Source organism: Dermacentor variabilis, chromosome 11 (assembly GCF_050947875.1).
Source record: "Dermacentor variabilis isolate Ectoservices chromosome 11, ASM5094787v1, whole genome shotgun sequence".
Classification (NCBI taxonomy): domain Eukaryota; kingdom Metazoa; phylum Arthropoda; class Arachnida; order Ixodida; family Ixodidae; genus Dermacentor; species Dermacentor variabilis.
Genome location: NC_134578.1, coordinates 11,729,307 through 11,751,275, shown reverse-complemented (window position 1 = coordinate 11,751,275; position 21,969 = coordinate 11,729,307). Strand labels below are relative to the sequence as shown.

The following is a 21,969-nucleotide window of genomic DNA, read 5'->3' as shown; positions in this document are numbered from 1 at the left end:
TACTTCAAGTAGTACTATCCCACCCAAATGTGTGTAAAAATATTCATTACGTCTACTCTTTTATCTATGACGTAAATTGATATTTGGCTGCATTATGATAAAACTGCTTTATTTCTTATCGCGCATGCTTTTCATTCTGCGAGTTTAGAATACCCTTATTTGATGCCACTTTTCCCAGCATTTAATAAATTGGAATACCTATTCCCAGTTACACACGGAAGAGGGAAGCAGTTACGAGGAATGCCTGATATTCAAGTCTTGTCAATATTTAAACGTATTTTTCTAGGAGAATAATGAAATTAAACACACTCACTAGTTATGTAGCATTGTGACCTTTTCTGAACTTGCTATTTCCTTGCTTCCACCATTAAGCTGTTTAGTCGATGGTTCAGGATGTACTTCTGCTCACGTTACAAAACTTGAAGCGTTAAAGCTACTTGTGATCAATGGTGACCAAAGGAGGGCTTTCTTATAGATCTGCTACCTGTGCAGGTGCTCAAAAATTATTCGGACTAAGAAGCTTCTACTGGAAAAGCGTTCATGCGGGGTGACACGTAAAAAGCGTATCTGACTTTCAAAAAACGTCCTTTACAGAAGGCAGATATCTTAAGTACATTATGAACCGAAAGGGGTCACTTCATTCGCAGCTCTTGAACAACAAAAATAGTATGGAACAAACATAAAGAAACATTAATAATAACTTTAGAGGTTCCAAAAACAATGCTCGATTTAACAGTGAGACAACTAGAACAGATACACTATTCTTGACGTTTCTAGTTTCAGTGTAAAAGACGTATTGCTGTATGTTTTTGTGCGCTGTTTCCTGAAAACGTATAAAGCAGATCATGCTGTACCGTGTGTGAGTGGCAAAACTTCTCCTAATGAAGGTCTTTCCACGCCAGAAAGAAGGGTTCACTACTAAGGACTTTAGTTCACCCGCCTGTCAGTGGTATCGTGGCCGGGCTTGGAGGAAGGTAAACCTCCTTGTCGAAACGTTGTCTACAGTGACAGCCCTTGTTCGACAACTGTTGACTGCTTTTGTAAGTCCCCGTCTGCCTGCAAAACAAATGGTATTGCACCCTGCAAAAATCACAATTTATAGTGCCCCAAGGACTTCCAAACATTACAAAATAAAGCAAAAATGTTCTCTCCGACTGTGCAACCTTGGTAACAGCCTGATTGCAGCTAATACCAAATTTTGAAGTATGCCCACATGCACAGTGAATGGAACATCAAAAATACTAACAACTACATATACCAACAACTGTTCACACGGAGAAGTGAAATGCCATATTATGCGTGTCAATATAAGCGATCAATGTTATCACAGCAAACATGCTCCCTCTCTGCCATCACTTAGCTTCATTACTAGACTATTGATATTTGAACATCAATGCATTGCTCTTTCCATATCTCTAGCTATGGAAACAAGAGTGATAGGTGTAACGTTAAAGGATAAGAAAAGAGTTGGTTGGGTGAGCAACAAGCGCGAGTGAATGACATCTTAGTTGAAATCAAGAAAAAGAAATGGGCATTGGAAGGACATGTAATGAGGAGGGAAGATAACCGATGGTCATTAAGGGTTACGGACTGGATTCCAAGCGAAGAGAAGCGTAGCAGGGGGCGGCAGTGGGTGGATGAGATTAAGAAGTTTGCAGGGACAACATGGCCACAATTAGTACATGACCGGGGTAGTTGGAGAAGTATGGGAGAAGCCTTTGCGATGCAGTGGACGTAACCAGGCTGATGCTGATGAATAAATGAATGATGCAGTGCTGTTGATTAAGCTGGACAAGTGACAACTTCACTGTACGTAGTCGGTGATCTCTTTGCGGGTAAGGAGCACGCGAAGCAAACAAAAATGTTTTGCCTGCATATCATTGCAAGGCGAAAATAAGCTACATCTCTTTTGATAAAAATTTGTGTGGCAGTCATTCCATAGGATACAGTGCAGGATTCATAGTTTGAATACTTGCAGATAACGCTACTTCGCAGTCGTTCCATACCATATTTATGGACTGTGAGAGTTGCTTTGTTGGGCGGCACCCCCATGCTGGAGACGGTGAGTTTATAAGTTATTTATCAACGTTAAGATTCTTTACGAAACTAACCAATAAGTGGGAGGGAGAATGTGGACGTCGTCGAAAAAGTAACGTACATCGAAATTGCTTCCCGGTTTCATCGCGTAAAAATAGCGTTCATTCTGCACACGATATAAATACTTTTCAGAATGCCCGCTCTCCACGCAGTGTTACTTAAGCGAGGGGACTAGACTGCTGACAAAGCTTGTTTGCGGCATTGCTAGCAAAACTTGGTGCGCAGCGATAAAGGCGCGCGGCTACCAGTGTTTTAAATAAAGTAAATAAAAACAAGTGTGCACTCCGGCGTATGCATGATTCCCACCCTCCACGGTTGCTGATGAGCATGAGGTCGCGGGTTCAACTCCTGACGGCACCAGCGACGTGACGATCAAGGAGAAATGCAAGGACTATCGTCATAGATATGCGTCATAGATATAGAATCTCCTGTGGTCGCGGTCTTCCTTTGCAGGGCAGAAGAACGGCTCGTAACCCGTATATATGACAGAGGCTACAAGCAGTGACTCATCAATTGCTCATACTACCGTAAGCAAGGATAAATGGGTTTCTGTTCAAGTTTCCGCGTCACAAAAGTATGCTTTCTCGTATATTCAAATTATTTGCTGTTATATTAGAATTAAAATCCGATGCTATTGTGTCTGTCAATTGTGTAAGTCGGCCTTAAAACATTTTCTGACGCATTTTACTTTGAGAAATTAGTTCAGTAACGCCTATGCGACGTGGTGCGATTGAGCTTTGTAGTTCAGGATGACTTTTTCTGACGGGCAACGCTGCAGACGCCTATATCAGATTTTCTGCGATGCGGGGTATTTGAGGCTATCGCATTGAAGTAAGCCCAGAGAGACGCTTGCGTGTAGGCCTAGTACGACTGTGCCTTACAAGATGTGCGTGCACCCGCGAATTGCGCCCGCCAACGACTATCGCGGTGCATCTTGTACGTAAAACATGCCCCTCCAGTAGAACGAGGACACTAAGATCACTGAGCTGTGAAAGAAGCCCCCGCCGATCCATTCCTAAACTCAGAGCGAAAGCGTAGATGCAGCTGCAAATGTACAGGTAGGACCAACGCGGCATTGGCATTCGCTCGACGAACAGAGCCTATAAGGAGAGGCACACGCTCAACCACTCTTGTTTCAAGACGCCGTAGGAATTTTCTTCGTGTTGGCGATGTCAAGCTGGTAGCAAGGTCTTTACATTGTATCGATAATAAAGAGCGTGCGTGACCGGAAGCGCCATGTATCGAGATCTGCACACCAAACGTGTCTCTGCGAGGTAGATCCTAAGCAGACAAGCTTGTGAGTTTATCTGCTTAGCAGTAATTACTCCGATAATGCCTAATTTTGCCTGAGAGTATATTGCCGCGAGCATGATAAGTAGCGCCTTTTTCGCCCTTCAGATATAATTTATTCTAGTTTTGTTATCACTTTAGGTAGCGCTTGTTCGTGCTTCCTTCTTCGAGCTACAAACTTACGAAGCCTCTATTCTGTGTGCAATAAGTTGCCACGATGTGTGGAGGCTTTGTCGTAGCGCTTTCACCTTGGTGTTTCCTACAGTAGGCACCTTATTTTTTTAAGTTCACCGGGCAAGCTTGTGGATCAGTGGACGAAGCAAATCTGCGCCTTACAGGACTGCCCCCGATACGCGCCGCAAGGGCAACAGCTACGTTTCAAGCCTAAATAGTTTGGTGAACCCCATCTGTGACTTCAGAGGATACGCGGACCATGGCCACTTAGTAGCCTTGCAACGACTGCTTTCACGGCGCGAGACATGACCCGCCACGCCGAACAGGGCAAATAGGGCCGTGGGAGACCTGAGCCAGGGTCGCGTTAAACCTTGCCGGACGTACAAGAACAGGGCAATATATCGTGCGAGAAGCTCGCACGATAGCGAACGCTTCTCTTGCAGAACGGGACAGGCTCACCAGATACAACAACATAACCAGTGCATATTTGAACGCCAGAAGGATATATCCACCGCCGAGTCACAAATTGAACAGGAGGCAGGCCGTCGCCTGGCGACAACTCCAGACGAACACCTTCCCTAATCCAGTCCATCTGAAACATATCTTCCCAGATAAGCATAAGGACTACACGTGCGAATTGTGCCAGGAAGGACCAGCAACGCTCAAACACATGCTGTGGGAGTGCAATGTAGTTATAGGAGGGATGGCAGTTACTCCGGAGACCCTGTCGTCGAGGTGGGCCGCCGCTCTGCGCAGCTCAGACCTCGGAATGCAGAAGTGGGCAGTCCAGCAAGCCCGTGAGGCGGCGTTGAGGCTGGGCCTTGACGTTCCCCCGTGGGAGACCTGAGCCCGGGTCGCGTTGAATCTTGCCGGACGTACAAGAAAGTTGTATCCATCCAACCATCCATCCATCCATCCATCCATTCACTGTAGTGAAAAACGTTTCTGCAATATGGACATGTGCGCCAAATGTAATCACTGAACTTATGCGCAGTGGCTCGCGTTCCTTCTTAATATTGGCTTTAACTATATATATATATATATATATATATATATATATATATATATATATATATATATATATATATATATATATATATATGCTTCAGCTCCTACCCCTTTTGTTGTCAATACTGCAGTTTGTGTCGCATCAGTAAGCTGACCTTTTTTATATTACGTAGGAACTAACTGCCTAATCCTTCTTTTGTACAGGACGCGGCTGTACCTTGTGGCGTCGTTACGACTCCCTAGATCGCCGAATCGACTACTGCGAATTTATTTACGACGAAAACTGTGGCTCATCGCCTAAGTACAAAATGTACGACTCGACGTGCACATGGGAAACAACATCGCCTACGGAAGCCCCTGAAGAAAATTCGGAAGCCCTTGAGGAAAGTTCGGAAGCCCCTGAAGAAAATTCCGAAGCCCCTCAAGAAAGTACGGAAGCCCCTAAATAATGCGGGTTTCAAGATTAAGGCGTCAGTTTTCGAAACAAACACCAAAGCGAACATCAGTTCCCGCAACTAAATTACTCTATCAAGACACCCGGCAATGCGACAAAAAATGCTTGACATTCGCGAACCAAACGAATGTCAATATTCCATTTATATAGCTCGGTCCTACACCGCCGTGATTGTGACATCGGTATAACGTCAGAGATTTCACTTTATATGTTCGCTTACTTGGCTCGTTTTGCTATCTCTTTCTGCTGTCTTCCACTCCCGCTGGTGCAAACCTCACGCGAGACTTCGCCTCCAAGCTCTTCACTTCGCCTCCAGACCCTCACCCAGACCCTAACTTCGAGGATGCATGACCACTCTGTTTTTCTTTGTGAACAAGCGCGTTGGAGACTGAGCAAGCTAGAAAACGAGCAGTACGGTTAAACGAGAGCTCCTTTCTCGTATTTGTCCAATTAGCAATTCAGCGAAGCGTACTTGTGTATAGGCTCATAAGGGCCGATAGCGAGGGTCCGTAATGGCGTCGCGGCACTTTTTCTAGTGAGTAGTTGGCGTCAGTGGGACGCACGTAAAATAAAGATTTGCCGCTTCGCATTGCGCCGTCGGTGCTCTGTCACTGGCAGGGTCGTCGGCGACGGGAGGTGATCTTTACAGGACGTGCCACATGGGCCCGCTATGCGCATGCTCTACCGAGCAATGAACATGAACGCCAGCGTAACCTGTAAATGGTTGTTTTGCAATAAAACGAATTCACAATAACAACGTTCCCTTATTCCTTCGTGCGTGGGCGCCGAAGAGGCATCAACTAACCGCTCCCGGTTCACGCTACGCGCCAGGTTACTGCGTAGGGAAGTTCCCGTGTTGCCATAATTTTTGTAAGCATGTCGCTTAAGTGACACAAGAAAGTCGCTAAATTTCTGCTAAATTCTCCTGCAATGTCGCCTAAATTGTCACTAATAGTTTTGAGTAATATTTATATAACGTAGGTGTTTTGGAACATTATAATACATCCTAGCATGGCGCAAATCATTGACCGAAAGGTGTCACGTTTGTGTAGGACCCGTGTTGTGAAAAATAGACGGTGTTTTTACCGGCACAGTAGTGGGCTCTTGCTTTGTTATTATCGACCACATAATAATGGACAACGAGCACTGAAATTCGGCATTTATCCTCACGTTGACAGGTGTTTAATACAGCACGATTCAATAGAACGCAAGAAATCTGATTTTGTTTAGCACGCGACCACACTTGGTCCACGTTATCCCTGAAGATTGTTGAGTCCTGAGTGCTCGTAAAAGGGTAGCGAAATTCTTCAAGACGCACAAGGGCGAATGTTAACATGGTGATGAGAATAACGCGACCATTATGCAGGTAAATATGCTCCCACCCATTGGTCTACCTGCAGGTTGTTTTCAATACTTATTTGTCTGAAACCCATGCGATAAGAATGCAATGTACTCAGGTTCGCATGGACGAGCCGAGTTGCTCCTATGCATACGGCTTGATGCTGTCGATCTATCTAATTGTTCAAATGCTATGTTCCAGGTCTTAAAATAAAATTTGTAAATGTCTGCCAATTTAGTGAAAGTGCAGAATTTTGAGCGTTAATATCCGTTAACATTGGTTTTGTAAGTAATAAAAAATCATGAATTTCGTGAGAATACTGTGAATCCTGTGCAGGCAGCCATTACCTCATCATGATCCCAGGGCCTACGTGTCATACATTGAATTGCGGCCGCTCACACGTAGCTTTTCAAATGCGTTTTAAAGTGTTACTTTTGAAGCAGCTTTCCGAACCACAAAATAAATATAATGTCATTACCTGCTCCTTCCCCGTCGCTCAACAAGTATCTGGTCTCTGAATTGAAGAATGTATCACTAAACAAGATAGTTAAGGCGCTAAATCTTGCTACAAAATCTCTAAAATGGCAACACAATCGGAACACCACCAATGGGCAGACAACGCTTGCTGCAGGAATCATGGTGACAGAACCCATGCGCGACGCAGGAAATCTGCAGTTTTTGAATGATGAAGTACGTCCTAAAAGCCATTTAGAAAGCGACTTTTCTAATGTCAAAGTCACAAAAATATAGCGAATTATTCTGTCATATCCTTAAAAAAGGTCGCCGGTGGCTAAGCAGAAACATTTGTCGTAAACAGACAGAAATGTCACTTAATCTAATGACAAAATCAGTAAATTGGCAACTGTCAGCACGAACAGATCAGTATAAATTAAGATTTTTCAAACTAGTTCCCCCCCCCCAAGACTGTTTTTCTACACTCTCGTGAGGCGTTTAAACAGGGTTAGGGTGACTCTAGGGTAATATGTCACACTCCTGAATAGTTTTGAATAACCGGGGTTCTTTAACGTGTACTTCGCATAATTACACGGGTGTTCTTGTGGTTCCTGCCCATGAAAATGAGGCAGTCACAGCAGGAAGGAAACCCATGATCTATAGCCAAGCAGCGCAACGCCATAGCCACTGGGCTACTCCGGATGGTCGAGTAGGGGGTTTCATTCAAAGTTCAGCACGCAGGACTCGACGTAACATATGCAGTAAAGAGACGACGAACCTTTTGGAAGTAAGTCGTGTATTTTTAACGTTTTCGGCTGGTAGACAAGCTTTCGTCAGAGATGTATCCTGATGAAGGCTGGTACGAACATAGCATCTAGCAGGGTGCCCTGCCGCTTAAAAGGCGATTGGACAGTTACGAAGGCGTTGGCTGTGCGATTTACGCCAGCAATGTGCTTCCCTCGCGGCGGTCCACGATAGCGATAAGCAGACCCAGCGGCAGCAGACCCGGCTAAATGGTATGTTCGTGTGAGCGCGGAACGCTTGGAAGCAGTGCAATCACGACCCGCAAGCGGGCATGTCACGTGGTGTTTTTTTTTATTTCGCGGACATCCTCAGTAAGCTGAAAAACACTACTACTTAACATATAGAAAGACAGAAACCATTTATTCGGAGGTTTTGTAAGCCGCTCTGCAACTTTCTAATTGGAATTTTTTTCCTAGCTTCGTTGCTTCAGAAATTGGTTAATTAAGCTTGACTAATTGTCTAATTAAGCAAAATACACATAATAGTGTGGCACACAACATACGAAACTGAGCAACATGCATTTGGTCGCATCGTCTTAGAGTGCACCGGCATATTTTCAACCTCTGGCTAAAGTTAGCTGAAACACCCTGTGTGTACCTTCTCTAGCTACATTTTCCTATTCACCGCGCAGTTAGGGTCTTTCTCAGTTGGACCGTAACATGCGCTCACCTCGGAAGGCTGACCTTCCCGGCCAGCAAGCGCTGTCGTTGAGGTATAGTCCCGCACGATACATGACTGAACAGAACGCCGCTGTGTACCAGTAAATGCAGAGGTATGTTCAGAGGAGGATGTACAGGCTCGTTGCATCGAACAGTCATCGCGAGAAATATAAGCAGAATGCTGGTGTTGTGGCCTACTCAATCGACATTGCTTTTAGGCATGCAGGCAATTGTGTCCCGCTTGTTGCCCTCGTTATTATGCAGAGTGGTGGCGCTATTCACAGGCGTTGGTGCGGCTGCAGAAGGCCCGGACCCAGTCGACTTCGAGTATCCAGCCATCGTGAACTACTGCAGAGGAAGTCCCTTGCGATATCCACCACCCCATCGAAATCTAAAGACAGAGGATGCCGATGCCTGGTGTAGACTCCAGACAGGCACCTACACAAACCTACACATATTCCATCGCATGCACCCCACCACCTACAGGGACGAATGCCCGTTGTGCGGGGCCACACCAACCATATACCACATTACGTGGGAGTGCACGCTACACACCATAGAACATCACGACACCAACACCTCGAGGCAGCAATGAGAGGCACTGCTGCCCAGCTCGGCCCTCGACGAAATGCTCAAGCTCATCCAGAGAGCTGAGAATATGGCAAGAGCCAGCGGAGCCTTGGTCTAGAGGCCCCGACCATTAGCGATTATTCTGATTATTTTTTTAAAATGTTTATATTTCCCTTTCCCCTTGAGCCTTCTGCTGCCTAAGTAGGTTTGGGGAACGCTTCACTGCACCAGGTCAGGGGAGTCCTCCATCGTCTCGAACTTGATGTCGCGTGGTTGATTCCGTGAGTATTTTAGTTCCTCTAGTTCGTCGACACACTTGACCTTCAGAGGCACGTACCGTCGTGAACTGGCAGTTGGGTCCGCTATTCTCAGGTGTCGGCGCCCAGTTGCGTAAATTTCTACAGCCGCGAGTTTGGTACTTGGCTTGGCTGCCGCAGGCTGTGACGAGGAAACAGCGCGTACCACGGACGTCGACGGCGAGTGCACCAGCTGCACTGTAGAAGGTGCCCGTTTTTTAAAGCATTTTCTTCCCTGTAAACATTACGGCGCAATACTTGAACTGAGAAAAAACGGCGAGATTCCGTTGCTCAAGTCACGCGCATGCGCGCTGTTTGAGAAGGGAGAAAAAAAAAGACGAGCAAATGGATGAGCGTGCGATGCCTGTTGCGAAACTTGTGAGGGCTCGCAGAACGCGCAGTTTTGCCACCCCCTGCCCTCACAAGCCTGGGCTCCACCATATCAGATGCTGCTAGAAGCGTTTTGCCGCGCCTGCATTTGGATGCAGAAGTAAGCGACTATGCATGTGAGGACGGCGGCAAGATATTTCTATTGCTTCACCAACTAATTGGACCTAGTATTTTGCTTCTACGTCTGCCTAGGAGCCTAGCAGCTACAGTTTGGTGAGTACGCTTTCAGTTTGAGAGTGTTTTGAGAGCTGCGCTTATATGACAAGCATTGACGCTAGTGAAGCTAAATGCAATGTATAGCATTTGTAGTACAACACATGTGCTAAGCGAACTGGGTGCTCGGCAACGAGGACATCGTTGCCTGTGAGGGAGGCGTTATCTGACCGCCATGCTCTGGTATTAATTGTCCGCGTAGAGTAGTGCATGTGTATTGTGTTACGTTTTTCCTTGCTTTTAAATGCGTAAGCATTTCTACGCCTACCCAAAGAAGAACCCCGTACATTCCTCCGTGCGTCCATGGCTTTCTGGGTAGGGCCTGCAGCAGCGAGCGAATCGACCTTCGTGCTGCCTCTCCCTTCAACGCGAACTAAGCGGCGAGAACACGGCGCACACGAAGCTAGAGAGGCTATAGCACTCGGCTACTGTGTCCGGCTACGACGCACTGTGTCCCCATGGCAGATTTATTCAGTATGGGGCGCGCGTGGCCGCGCCGTGCGCAGCCGCTACCGTATATGGCTGATAACGAATGATAATGGTTCGCATCGAGAGGAGGCAGCGTCATCGACCACGTCTACGTATGAGGTCTACCAGGTGTGACACTACTCATTTACTAGTCATATCATAAGAAGCCAACAAACATTTACGTCACGTAGGCAGCGGCCAGTGCTCATCTTCCACGGAGCAGTGGCATCATCCAAACGCAGCATCATATAACATGAGCGAACATCGCCACTATTCGCCTCTTCTTCGTCGTCTTATGATGGTATTAGCTAACATTTTGGTATTGGAGCCGCGCTTCTTCTTTTCGCGATTCTTTCGTGGTGGTTATGGCAGTTACACCAAACACAGCAGCATACGATGACGAAGCAGCAGGCGATTAGTATCATATGCTTACGCATCATTCACATAACTGCCACAGGAGATTCTGCGTGTAATTTTTTTCACTTATGTTCAATTGCGCCAGCACGTATGCTCGCTCCCGTTGCTTCGCTTTGCGTACTGCTGTGCGTACCTCGGATCACGCGTCTATGATATCCTTTATTGGTCGTTTATGTCACGCGGGGGAAAATCATAGGCGCTTGCCATTTTCAGGTAGACACACTTTTAGGATATGCTCGTCATATCGATAACAAAGGCTGTTATTCCGCCTATATATGCTTTGCATTTCTGCTTCCTGTTCTAATGAAATTTTCACTTATGCTGCAATTGCTGCAACGAGATTCTCATATTTTTTTCCGAATTCATAGAAACAAAGCTATCGAATGCAGTTCTTTAGACTTGGATATGTGTGATCCAGCTAGTGGGAATAATGGTAAAGCGGCTACGCTATTAAAATTTTTTGCACCGGAAACGGGAACTTGTTATTTTCTTTCTCTTGTCAGAAATCCGAACTTAGCTGTATCAATGGAAAGGAAACTAGATCCTTCACTGTAGCTTAACCAAGCGTTCAGCGTAAAAATGTTTATCAAAATATATCAAAATATTTTCCATTTGGCTTGCCTTCTTCCAGAGTACTCCTTGGGATCAACACAGGTCGCGGCACAAAATCGACGGCCATAACACGGGTCCGAAAGGTACTAATCCTTGAGCATCGGATCAAAGAATCCAACTGGCCATTTGCGTATATCTTTTTCATACTTCAAGCATAATTATTTGTGAAAATTAAACTGAATTGTGGTGTAGTGAGAGAGCACTGCGAAAGAGTTTTCGTGCACCTATCCTATACGCTGTGTTCCTTTTCGGCCCCACAGCCCAAGCATCCTGCCATTCTCCAGCCTGGACTTCACCCCAATTATGAAATTAGCCTGAAATGCCTTTTTTTTCTTCAGCACTGCCAGAAAGCTTGTTTTGCGCAGTAAACGAGTTACTTTCTACCTTCTCAATTATCTAACACAGCAGTTTAAGTCCGCAGCATTTCTGCTGATGCAAACGTCACTCGTCCGTATTTAGAATAAGGTGCTTGTTCATGCTTTCATTGTAGTTAGCATGTAGGGTGTAGATGCAAAAAGCTTGCTGTCCACTATTCCTCTTGTGTATATTGTAGATCCCATAAAAGTAACATTACTGCCAAGACAGACCAATACGCTAAGACATCTTGGCACTATATGGTTCCAGTTTATGGCCAGACACATTACAGATCGCTCTAAGTGCATATTCCGACATGGCTTGCCAAACAGGGGTATCACAATTCAGTGGTGCACTGTAGTCTAACACCAGAAGATTGCTCTTCTTCGTTATTTTGCTATCAATTTGACATCTTTATTTGCTTAGGCTGTTTCCCGTCTTTTTTCTTGAGATACCGTGACTTCCAACATGCCTCAAATAAGGGTTACCATATGTTAATGTTGGTATCAACTGTTGCTTTTGGTTGTCTTGTCAGCCAGCTCTTTCGAAGTATGTTTATTCTTCCCTTAGTCTTGCTTCAGATGCAATGAATAACTAGTAAAGTTTAATGTAAATTGAGCCTGGCAAACCAAGAAGAGTCTGCGGCAACGACAATAAAAGACACTTTTACAGTGAGCATGATATTCTAATGATGCTGAATAATAAATATATCAGGTCATCTATTTTATAGAAAAGCACAATTTGATTATTTACGGAATAACTGCTAATATTGCGGTAACTCTGACAGCTTGTCACTGGGGTGCCGTGCAATCAAATTACAGAACCCAGTATAAGTTGCAGGCGATTGGTGTAAATATGACTGCCTGTTATGGTGGTTCCAGGGAATGAAATTAGACAGCTGTATTTCTTACGGGAAGTTACTGTAAATTGCAGCATGTTCTTGCGCTACCGGGGGAAAGAAATTAGACATCTATATTTTCTCACGGGGAATTGCTGTAAATAGGACGGCGCGTTACTGTAGTGCAGTGGAATGAAATTACGGATGCTTGTGCATCTTACGGGAAATAGTTGGCAACCATAGCTGCCGGGAAAAGTACAGTAAAAACAACGGCGCATTTTTTTACAATGTGTCCAACATTGGATTCCTCGCTTATTCACTTACGGTTTCCTTCGAAGCCTGCGCCGCGCCCGCATGCAGGAGCTGCCAAATTCACATCTTTCATCCGCCTGCTCAAACATCTATTTACAGCCATCTTGTTCCTCTGGGGACCGAGTGTCACGCCTATCATACTCACTCATCCATATCGTTCTTCAGCTGCTCCCCTAGTTTTCGAATGATGTTGCGCACCCAGAGTCATAGTAGGAGCTGCGTGGACGCATGTTGGGGTAATCCCAGAGCTGCTTATAGTGCCGTGTGGAGGAAGGTGTCCATCCGGTTTGTCTCGGTCTGAGTCAGATTATGGGAGGGGAGTTGGTAGGTTAACCTGGTACTTAAGAGGGCTTGCACGGTTGAAAGTACGTCTTTTCTAGGAGTCCTTGTGGGCGGTTCCTAATGCGCTTTATCATGTGTATCACTTGGGTGACTTGTTAACGCAGTATGTGTAGGGTATGTGTCGCCTTCCCGTAGTATAGAAGGTGAAAACCTAGCACACGGAACTTCTCCACCCTTAGAATAAGGTTGCCATTGAGATGCAATGTGGAGTTCGGTGGTATATCGGCCTTATTACGTTTGTTGAATACAAGCAGCAGCTCCGACTTCTCAGCTGCGCAGACGAGTCCCTCTGCGGTTGCATACTCTTACGCTGTGTTTACTGCTTCCTGTAGTGTGTCTTGAACTGGATAGTAGGGAGAGTGTCCAGCACAGCGATGGAATGGCCTGCCACAAAGTCACGGACACGAAATCAATAATAGAGAGTGTGCAGGGGCCTTATTGTGGTGTAGAATCCCGCGCCCTTTTTGCGGCAATTTGTGCAAATTTGCCTCGTGCGGAACACATGCCCACTGAAAAGTTTCGGAACCTCCACGTAGAAAGCTTCATTGACAGCTTGGGCTTCAGGTACAAATTTGCTGAACAGAGGTTTGGCTCATCATAGTATTGTTGTACCAGCCCACGGGAGCCACTTTCTTCCCAGTTGCGTTTTCCATACTGAGGTTTTACGATTAACCGAGCACACGATTGGTAGTCGTTTATAGGTCCTAAATGTCACCTTTATTTGGTTGCGCACTCAAGGTATTCTATAGTGTTTATTTAGATAAATAGAGTGGAACGATATCTAGGAAGGTCGGGAGGCTGATTAGGTGCAGTCGACCTACGCTACACGGTACCTGGAGGAGGGAGAAGAGATGGCTGAGGAAATAGAAAGGGAGGCTAGCACTTACAACGTAAAGCCCGGACACAATCTATAGCCAGCAATTGGTTAAATCAAGTTTACCATTCAAGTCATACGCTTGACTATCATTATTTTCCCGTTTGACTTTCGTATATTCTCTGTGACCTGCCTGGGCAGTTTGATGCTGGCAGATGTTACTTGAATATGGCGGAAGTCCGTGACAAAAGAGAGCGATCATGTTTACGTGCCTGATCATCTGTATAGGGGCATCCGGGAATAATAGGGCCCTGGTCCAAATGTGATCGATGTACACTAAATGCTTTGAGAGCGCGTTACAGCCCCTCAAGTGCAATCACCCCCGGAAAGAAAACAGCTGAATGAACTTCCTGAAAGGGCTGTCTGAGATAGCAAAATCAAAGCGTTAGCTCTGCACCTAGACGATCGTGCGACAATTCATCTCTTCCACTGCAAGACTTGCAAGCTTGGCTCTGTACGGCCTCTGTACAGTAGACGATGTATGTGGGTCTGAAGTCTCTAAAAGCCTATCTAGGCATGCTAATCACATTGATTCCGCTAATACTCGCGAATAACCCTGAATACCCGGAGCTGAGAAGCGACCTACAAGATTACCAAGATTCAAGTCGGGTACGTTTTTCGTCATTCGTGAATTGTCAAGAACGAAGCGCTAGAACTTATATGAGAAAGACAAAAAAGGCTATTATGCGATGTTAAATGTGCTTCTTTAATCCAGAAACGACATGAAGTAGCTCTTTCAATATAATGTTCTCTGTAGAGTGTGAAAACAGGACAGTGCATTGACATAGTAATTCAGGCTATATAATATTCTATTTTGTCATCAACCATGAAAAGAGAACAAAAGGGCATGAAATGTAGAAAACGAACTGGACGAACACCAGCTGAGTTAAGTGTGTAAACGAGAAAAATATTTTGACAGATATCAATTTCAATTATGGTGGTTGTTTCAAATATAATGTGTGACCTAGATTAAGAGTAAACTCATTCATTAGGCGGGGTTTGTACGCAGTGCTCGTTTTGAAGATTCCCTGTATTTTTGTCCTCCTGTCATGCTTTCTTGTCTTCAAGAAAAGGTGCTCTCTGGCTATGCGTAAAAGAACACAATAATGGAAGCTAACTATTGCCGTCATAAAACTGTGAAATTCTAACGGGCAGACGAGCTGCTAATATTTAAGGGTTTCTAGCATATAATCATGCAACAAGCATGTGATGGAAACAGTAGGCTCACAAGTTTTCGCAAACAATACATTAAACCCGGTTCGAACAAACAATTGAAGGTGCGCTCACTAGACATACCAGCTAAATTTCATCAAGGTAGCTGAATATAATATCGTGATAGATGCATGAATAAGGGATGCACTTGTAAAAAGTATTTCGCGAAGAAAGTATTGGGGTAAAACACTGTAATGCGTCAGAGAAATGTGTGCCATGAATTCTGTATAATTATACGTGCTTACAGAGCGTACGTACAATTACATTGTCATAATTCTTGTTCTTGCGCTTAACACATTCATATCTCACACATATTTATTAGCCAATTATGTATAGTTGCTTTATTGAGGTAAAACATGAAGACATGGGTCTTATTTGCACCGGCGATTCGCAGAGATTGCGCCACCAAATGCAGCTGGTAATTTTAGCTGGAAAGCGGCTTCGATCATTACTTGACTTCTCAGTCGCGTGACTCCCCTCGCAAAGCTGTTGGCTCTAATTTGGCTCTAACTGAAAGTCAGTATACCAGGCTGCGGCGATCGCTCTCGCCGAACGCTTCCAAAGCAGTGATGCTGATTGAAAGATAAAATTTATTTTAATTTCAAGACTTTTCGAACAATTCCGAAATTAACGCAAAAATCAGCTTGTCTGAAGCATGCGAGCTCGGTGGCTCCGCGCACGATCGATTTTACTTCTCTCTCGAAAAGTTAAAAACGAGCAGCTGATGTGATACACGTAATTCAGAGACCATCAGTTTGTTTCTCATACTGATGTCACAAATTAATGGCCACACTTATTATCGGCTCAAATTTTGTTTGCTCTTTATCCTTTCTTATCTTTCAGTGCTATCCTGACGTTGGAGAATGGTACCTTATCCACAGAAACTACTATGAAGATGCTGACTTTGGTGGAACAGCCAAGTGTGTCAAATATAGCCGATATGGGTCATACGAAAACTTCAGCACCCCCGCAGTTTTTACTTTTGGGGAAGATGGATATCTGTGAGTACCTTTGCAACACAACTTTTACAAGCTACACTAGCAAAGCCACGGTAAACTGATTTTGCTTTGCAGGACAAACCAATGATGTCTGAAACTCTTATACTCTTCTGTGACTGTCACTGAATTTCTACGAGCAAAAAGCAATGAGAGAATATTTTGTGTGCTCATGTTTTATGAAGCACCGTTCGCGCTAATTGCGAGAAATTCGCAAATTGCGGTGGGAAAAACCACGAAAGATCACACGTCTTATACGCTCAATAATTATTAAGGACCAAGAACTTTGGGACCCTTCATATAATATGCTTGCTGATACATACATCACGGGGCATACTCAAGAAATGGATCACGTGGGCATGCATTACCCAAACAAGCACATATGCCAGCCGTTTGAACCGCCGAACGATAGCACGGGTATTGAACTGCTAATACTGCAACCAGTGGTCCAAATTCAGTAAGAATGTGTACCACGTACGTCTCATGTATGCCTTCCATTGAATGCATAGGTAATTTTCTTCTACATCACAGCGACTAGTCGAAACTGCAGTTATATATCGATGCTCCATTTGTGGGTCAGCAACGCGCAGGACATTTTTGACGGTCAGCATAAAAAATAGGCGCTACGGAATAATGTTACGTAACCTGCACATTTTGCATGAGCAAAGTGGTAATTGCGTTAACTGAAGATAGATAACTCTTCTAAAGTAAGTAACCATTGTAACAAAGCTAGAGAAGTGCAAGATCTAAGCGATGTCGTCTTTCCTTGCAGGACGGGAAAGCTGACTATGAGTTCGACAGACTGCTACGTTGCCAAAAACAAGAAGACCTTTGTTCCTGACAATAGTGCGTATAACTTGATAAACCACCGTAGTCATGACAGGCATATGGCATGGATCAATGTAATAGAGCCCTTAAATACTTTTCAGATGGTGGCCCGGACGAGTCGTTTCACGTCATATACATTGAATGTGCCACTTGTTTCGTTGCTCGCCACCCGTACGCTGGTGACGGTGAGTGTGGTGCTACAGCAGATACTGAGCACAGCGATGTAGAACAAGAGCGTGCCCTCGAGAACTCGTGCTGTCAGTTTCTTGAATCGGAAGACACAAGGCTGTATGCCCTCGCCTTGGTGCCTTGCAATCATTTTCTACTTTAAGTCGGCGGCTCGAAGGTAGATGAGTGGCCCACGATCTATGTTTGAAAAAACGTTTGACTCGAATCAATTTTCACAGCACACATCTAGCTGCCTTTGCAACATTCAGTGTCAATGCTTTCTGCCTGTGTCTCTAAACACCTTGTACGCGGTGTAGTGGCTCAGTGGTTATGATGCCATCCTGCTGCGTACGAGATCGCGATTTCCATTTCCAGCTGAGGCGGTGGCATTCCCATGGAGGGGAATTAGAAAGCGTACGCATACCAAGCTTCGCTCGCGTGATGAATAGCCTCAGGTGGTTCAAATTCATAATGAGCCACTCCTAGTACTATAGTTTTCAGCTATTGCTTGGATATCGGACAATTAACAATAGCAATGAAAAAAAATCAGCCCTTGTTTTAGAGAAAATAGAGATGAAGTAAAATGTTCATCCCTCCTCGGGTGACGACTTACGAAGTAGTCGTAAAACAAACAGCGACGGTGAGTCATACTGGCTTCTGCTTGCTGTCGTAAATTTCGAAGGTCTGCCCAATTTCTTTTTTATCTTATACGTAGATTACTTACTGAGCTCCTCATTTACTGCTGGCTTCTTATCGGTCTTATTTCGCTGCAAGACGAAATAGTGACAATTTACTGAAATAAAAGTAAGCGTGCAATGCTTCAAACGGCGCCTAACGTAATTTGATTCAAAGTAGGAATCGTTCTGGCATCTTCACTGGTGTATCAGCACGAGGCTAGCCACAAAGTCAGAGACATCTAGACAGCAAATTGTGCCTCTTGATGACGTCGGTGGCCGCATTTGCAGTGTGAAACTTGCAGGGTGAATTATTCCATCTGCTTCATTGCGAATCCCTTGAGTTTATTCGTCCTTCCAAGAAAGAGCACTTCAGATGACATCTTTCAGCGGGTCTCACCTATTCATAGTTCGCACTCCGTAAGTTAGCTTCAGAAATACGCTTACATTACTGAATAGAAAATGAGCAACATAAACCTCATGAGTAGACATTCACACAGCAAAAAAAACTGAATCGATGTGCTATAGGCCGTCTGCTTGATGTAATTGTACTCTGGTAATAGTTTCCTTTCTACTGTGCAGGCCAGGGCTGCTCCTTCTGGCGCCGCTCCGACAGCCTTCATGAATCGGCGCATTGTTGCGAGTTCATATACGACCAAAACTGCGGCGCCTCTCCGAAGTACAAGATGTACAACCCCACATGCACGTGGAGAACGCCCACAATAATGCCCGTAGCAGTTGAAGGGCTTTTTGCCTTCTCGCTGGACCTGCCATAGCTCCGGGAAGACACGGCGACTACATTTGGTGCAAGATGGAACAGCGGTGTTATGAAGATAGGAAAGATGATTGTGCGAGGTTTCAACTAAATTCAAGGTTTATTGCGTGCGCACATGCTGGCAAAAGTAGTTCTCAGCTGAGCCTAAAGAATCTTTTGAACATGTTAGAAGTAGTATTTTACGAACACAATAGGCACCCAGCCTACAGTTAAAAATAAACGTTTACTGCAGTACGATAGAAATTGTATCTTGCTAAACATTAGCTGAAGAGGAGGAGAAAAAGGAAGAGGCGCAGGCCATTAACAAAGAAAGGCGATCTTGACAGTACGTTCCACCTGGGCCCGCTCTGTGTGCTCCACTCTGTCATGAACATGAACTTCGGTATAACCTGCAAATGTGTGTCGCACAATAAATCGACGTGTTATTAGTACATTAAATAAAAGAACGTGTCATTATTCGCTGCATTGTATACTAGCACTAAAGTGGCACCTACTGAACCACCCTCTCGCGATGCACGCCGAATCGCTCCCCTCTCGTTGGTAGGAACCTTTCGTGTCATGGTTTGCGATAAAGGATACGAAAAAATAACGTGTACTACAGAACTCGAAGCGAAGCTACGTACAGGCTTGTAGCAGTGCAGCTGCCTTTGTTGGGGTGCTGTGGGCGAAGGCTGAGCAGGGCCATGTCACGTACTGTAAAGATCGCTTCTGATTAACAAGTGTAGCACACGGCTGGCTAGCTTACGCTTAGGGAAATGATAGCGGGAATGCGATATATGCCAAAAAAGAAAGATCGACTCACTGAGCATACACCTACAGCGGAACGTCGCCTGATAGTAACAGGCGACGACGTAAGGCTGATGCCCGAAGGAAGCGCGACTGTGCTTTATTAGCTGCTTGAGCATAGAAGAGTATTTTTGACAAAGTCCTAGGATATTTTTATTTGCTAACGGCCTAATATCTAGTGGCAGAGACTAGAACGCCTGCGGCGTCCCTTCATTAACAAACATCCAGAATCAGACGAATTTACCTGTGACTCCAGACCTTCTGACTTTTCATGATGCCTTCACTCATACTGAACTTTCATCATGCTTTCACTCACTGCATATTGAGCTCACTCAATATGCAGCCAGTTGAATTAACCCTCAGTGTATACTATCGCCATGCAACACATAATGAAGTCTACCTGCCACGTAGAATTGGTTTTCAGCAATTGCAAGAAAACATTTGAAAGTTAAACGGTAGAAAACTATATTTAAGTATGATTTCATACCTGCGCTAACTCAGACCTGTAACCTTTTTCTCAGTTTATCATTTTTCGGAACATTTAGTATGAAAATGTTACAATTGTACATTGTAGTATTCTGCGAGATATCAATTTGTGCGACTCTGGCGTTTATAAAGGGCCACATATCAAACGCTTCAACACACCTGGTTTCAATGGGATAAACCGAACACGATGATCTTCTTGCTGCTGACATTTGTATTTCCTTAAAATTTTAATAATGTTTGTTGACCATAGCGGTTATCTCTGAAGCAGTGATTATAAGCTTTCTTATTAAAAATGTTGGATCATATTTTGTTTTACTTGAATTACTTGCAAATGAATTTTTCTGCGAGTTCATCTAAACAATTTTTAAATTTTAGGAGATCGTCCGCCAAGCATGTGGGCATTTAATGCGTAGTGGAGACAAGCGAAATATACGCCCACTCCACACTATTACTTCGCGATACGCTGTTATCGAGCAATGTATCTGCACATTTCTTTTTAATGCATGTTATTCTCGGGACTGTGTCAAAATTTCCACCTGTGTTTTTGACGGATACTGATGAGCTTTTTATTATTTTGATTTCTTTGATTCATGGATGATTTACGTTTAGTCGAATCGATAGTTACACATGCATTTTTTTATCCCGAGTTCCGAAATTGTTCACAAGCTTTTGTGCAATCTGGGGAAATTGCCGTGGATCCTGTGCTCTTTTCTCTCTCTTTTACTAATGACAGCCATATTACAAACAATAAGTGCTCGTGAGCCTACATCGCCCAGTCACGCACACAAGCCACAACACTTATGCGGACTGTAAATTATTGTGTATATTCATTTGTGCCGAAATCCGTATTCTATTCCTTTCAATTTTCATGGTCATTATCACTCTCACCTCATGACAGGATTTAGATAAAAGCGTTCCGTTATAGAAACCTAAAATAAAACCTACAGCTGAGATTTCTAAATGATATCACGGTGTTCTGCAGTGCGTGAAAACATTAGAAGTGTCGCGTGTTGTAGTTTCCAAAACACCATGTGCACTGTGTATTTTCCAAGCTTTGCCAAGCAACTCGTGCCCAAGTCAGGTTCATAGAAGAAGAAAAAAAGAAACCCTAAGCGATGCATCGCCTGTTACTTCAAAAAAGTATCGTCCAGCTCAATACTTAAACCTACACAGCCTTCAAACTCCTCGTGCATAATCTCAAGTCAGGTTGAATCTGCTTTTTCAATACAACGGCAGTTCAAAGCAAATGTTTTTGCGTTCCATCAGGCTACTTTTGGACATACCGCGGTGGTGGAGAGGGCAATCTGGCTCTGAGACTGCGACAAATTGGGTCAATATATTGGTAATAATTTAATGAAGTAACAAACTAGTTTTCATGCACCATTAGCTTGCGAATACATGGGCTATTCGTAAATGTATCCAAATCTCTGTGCACATGGGATTATGCAGCATAATTTTGCGATGCCCCTGAGCACAGTAGAGGTGGAAAGGGGAGCTCAAATCTCCGCACATGCACACAGATTGTGTGTGCGGGCCAGCTTTAGCCGCTCTTCTAATACCTATGTTTAACCAGCTAACACAGGGAATACTCCGCAGTTGGCAGAACGACGTCAGTTTCACGTGCCCAAGCTGATTGGCCAGGAGAAGGTCAGTGACTCTTTCCTTCACCTCTCTTCAAGAGTTTTCAAGAGCCAGGAGCTCTACGACAAGGACGCAAGAAGAACTCAACAATGTCCGTGCCCTTAACTGACGCGTTTGTTTTGACAAACGAGGCACCTATGTATTTCTTTTTCGGGACTGCTATAAAAATTTTGTTCACAACACATAAGCTAGTTCTAGGTCCTTAGGTATGAATGATAAAAGCGGTGGTCACGCTCTATACCCTTCTGTACTCGTTAACATAAAACAACAGGACGAAGTTGTGCAAACGGATTAGTTGATATGTGATGATGTGCGTAATTCGAAAGCGGGCAAATGACATAAAAAGACGTTATGTTCGTGTTTGAAGCTTAATTTTACTGAATGAGCTTTTGTGAGAACCTTTCGAGCGTCAAAGCACTTTGAAAAAACGGCTCACTAGC

At 44.4% G+C, this 21,969-nt stretch overlaps 1 protein-coding gene across 1 annotated transcript; it reads left to right on the top strand.

Moving 5' to 3' along the window:
• The first annotated feature begins 9,536 nt into the window (after nucleotides 1–9,536).
• LOC142564800 (uncharacterized) lies at nucleotides 9,537–20,166 on the top strand. Its single transcript, XM_075675963.1, has 6 exons — nucleotides 9,537–9,747; nucleotides 11,264–11,327; nucleotides 16,020–16,177; nucleotides 16,944–17,017; nucleotides 17,101–17,184; nucleotides 18,424–20,166. Exons 4-6 carry the CDS (start codon nucleotides 16,960–16,962, stop codon nucleotides 18,615–18,617), a joined length of 336 nt encoding a protein of 111 aa, XP_075532078.1. The 5' UTR covers nucleotides 9,537–9,747; nucleotides 11,264–11,327; nucleotides 16,020–16,177; nucleotides 16,944–16,959; the 3' UTR covers nucleotides 18,618–20,166.
• Nucleotides 20,167–21,969: the final 1,803 nt, after the last annotated feature.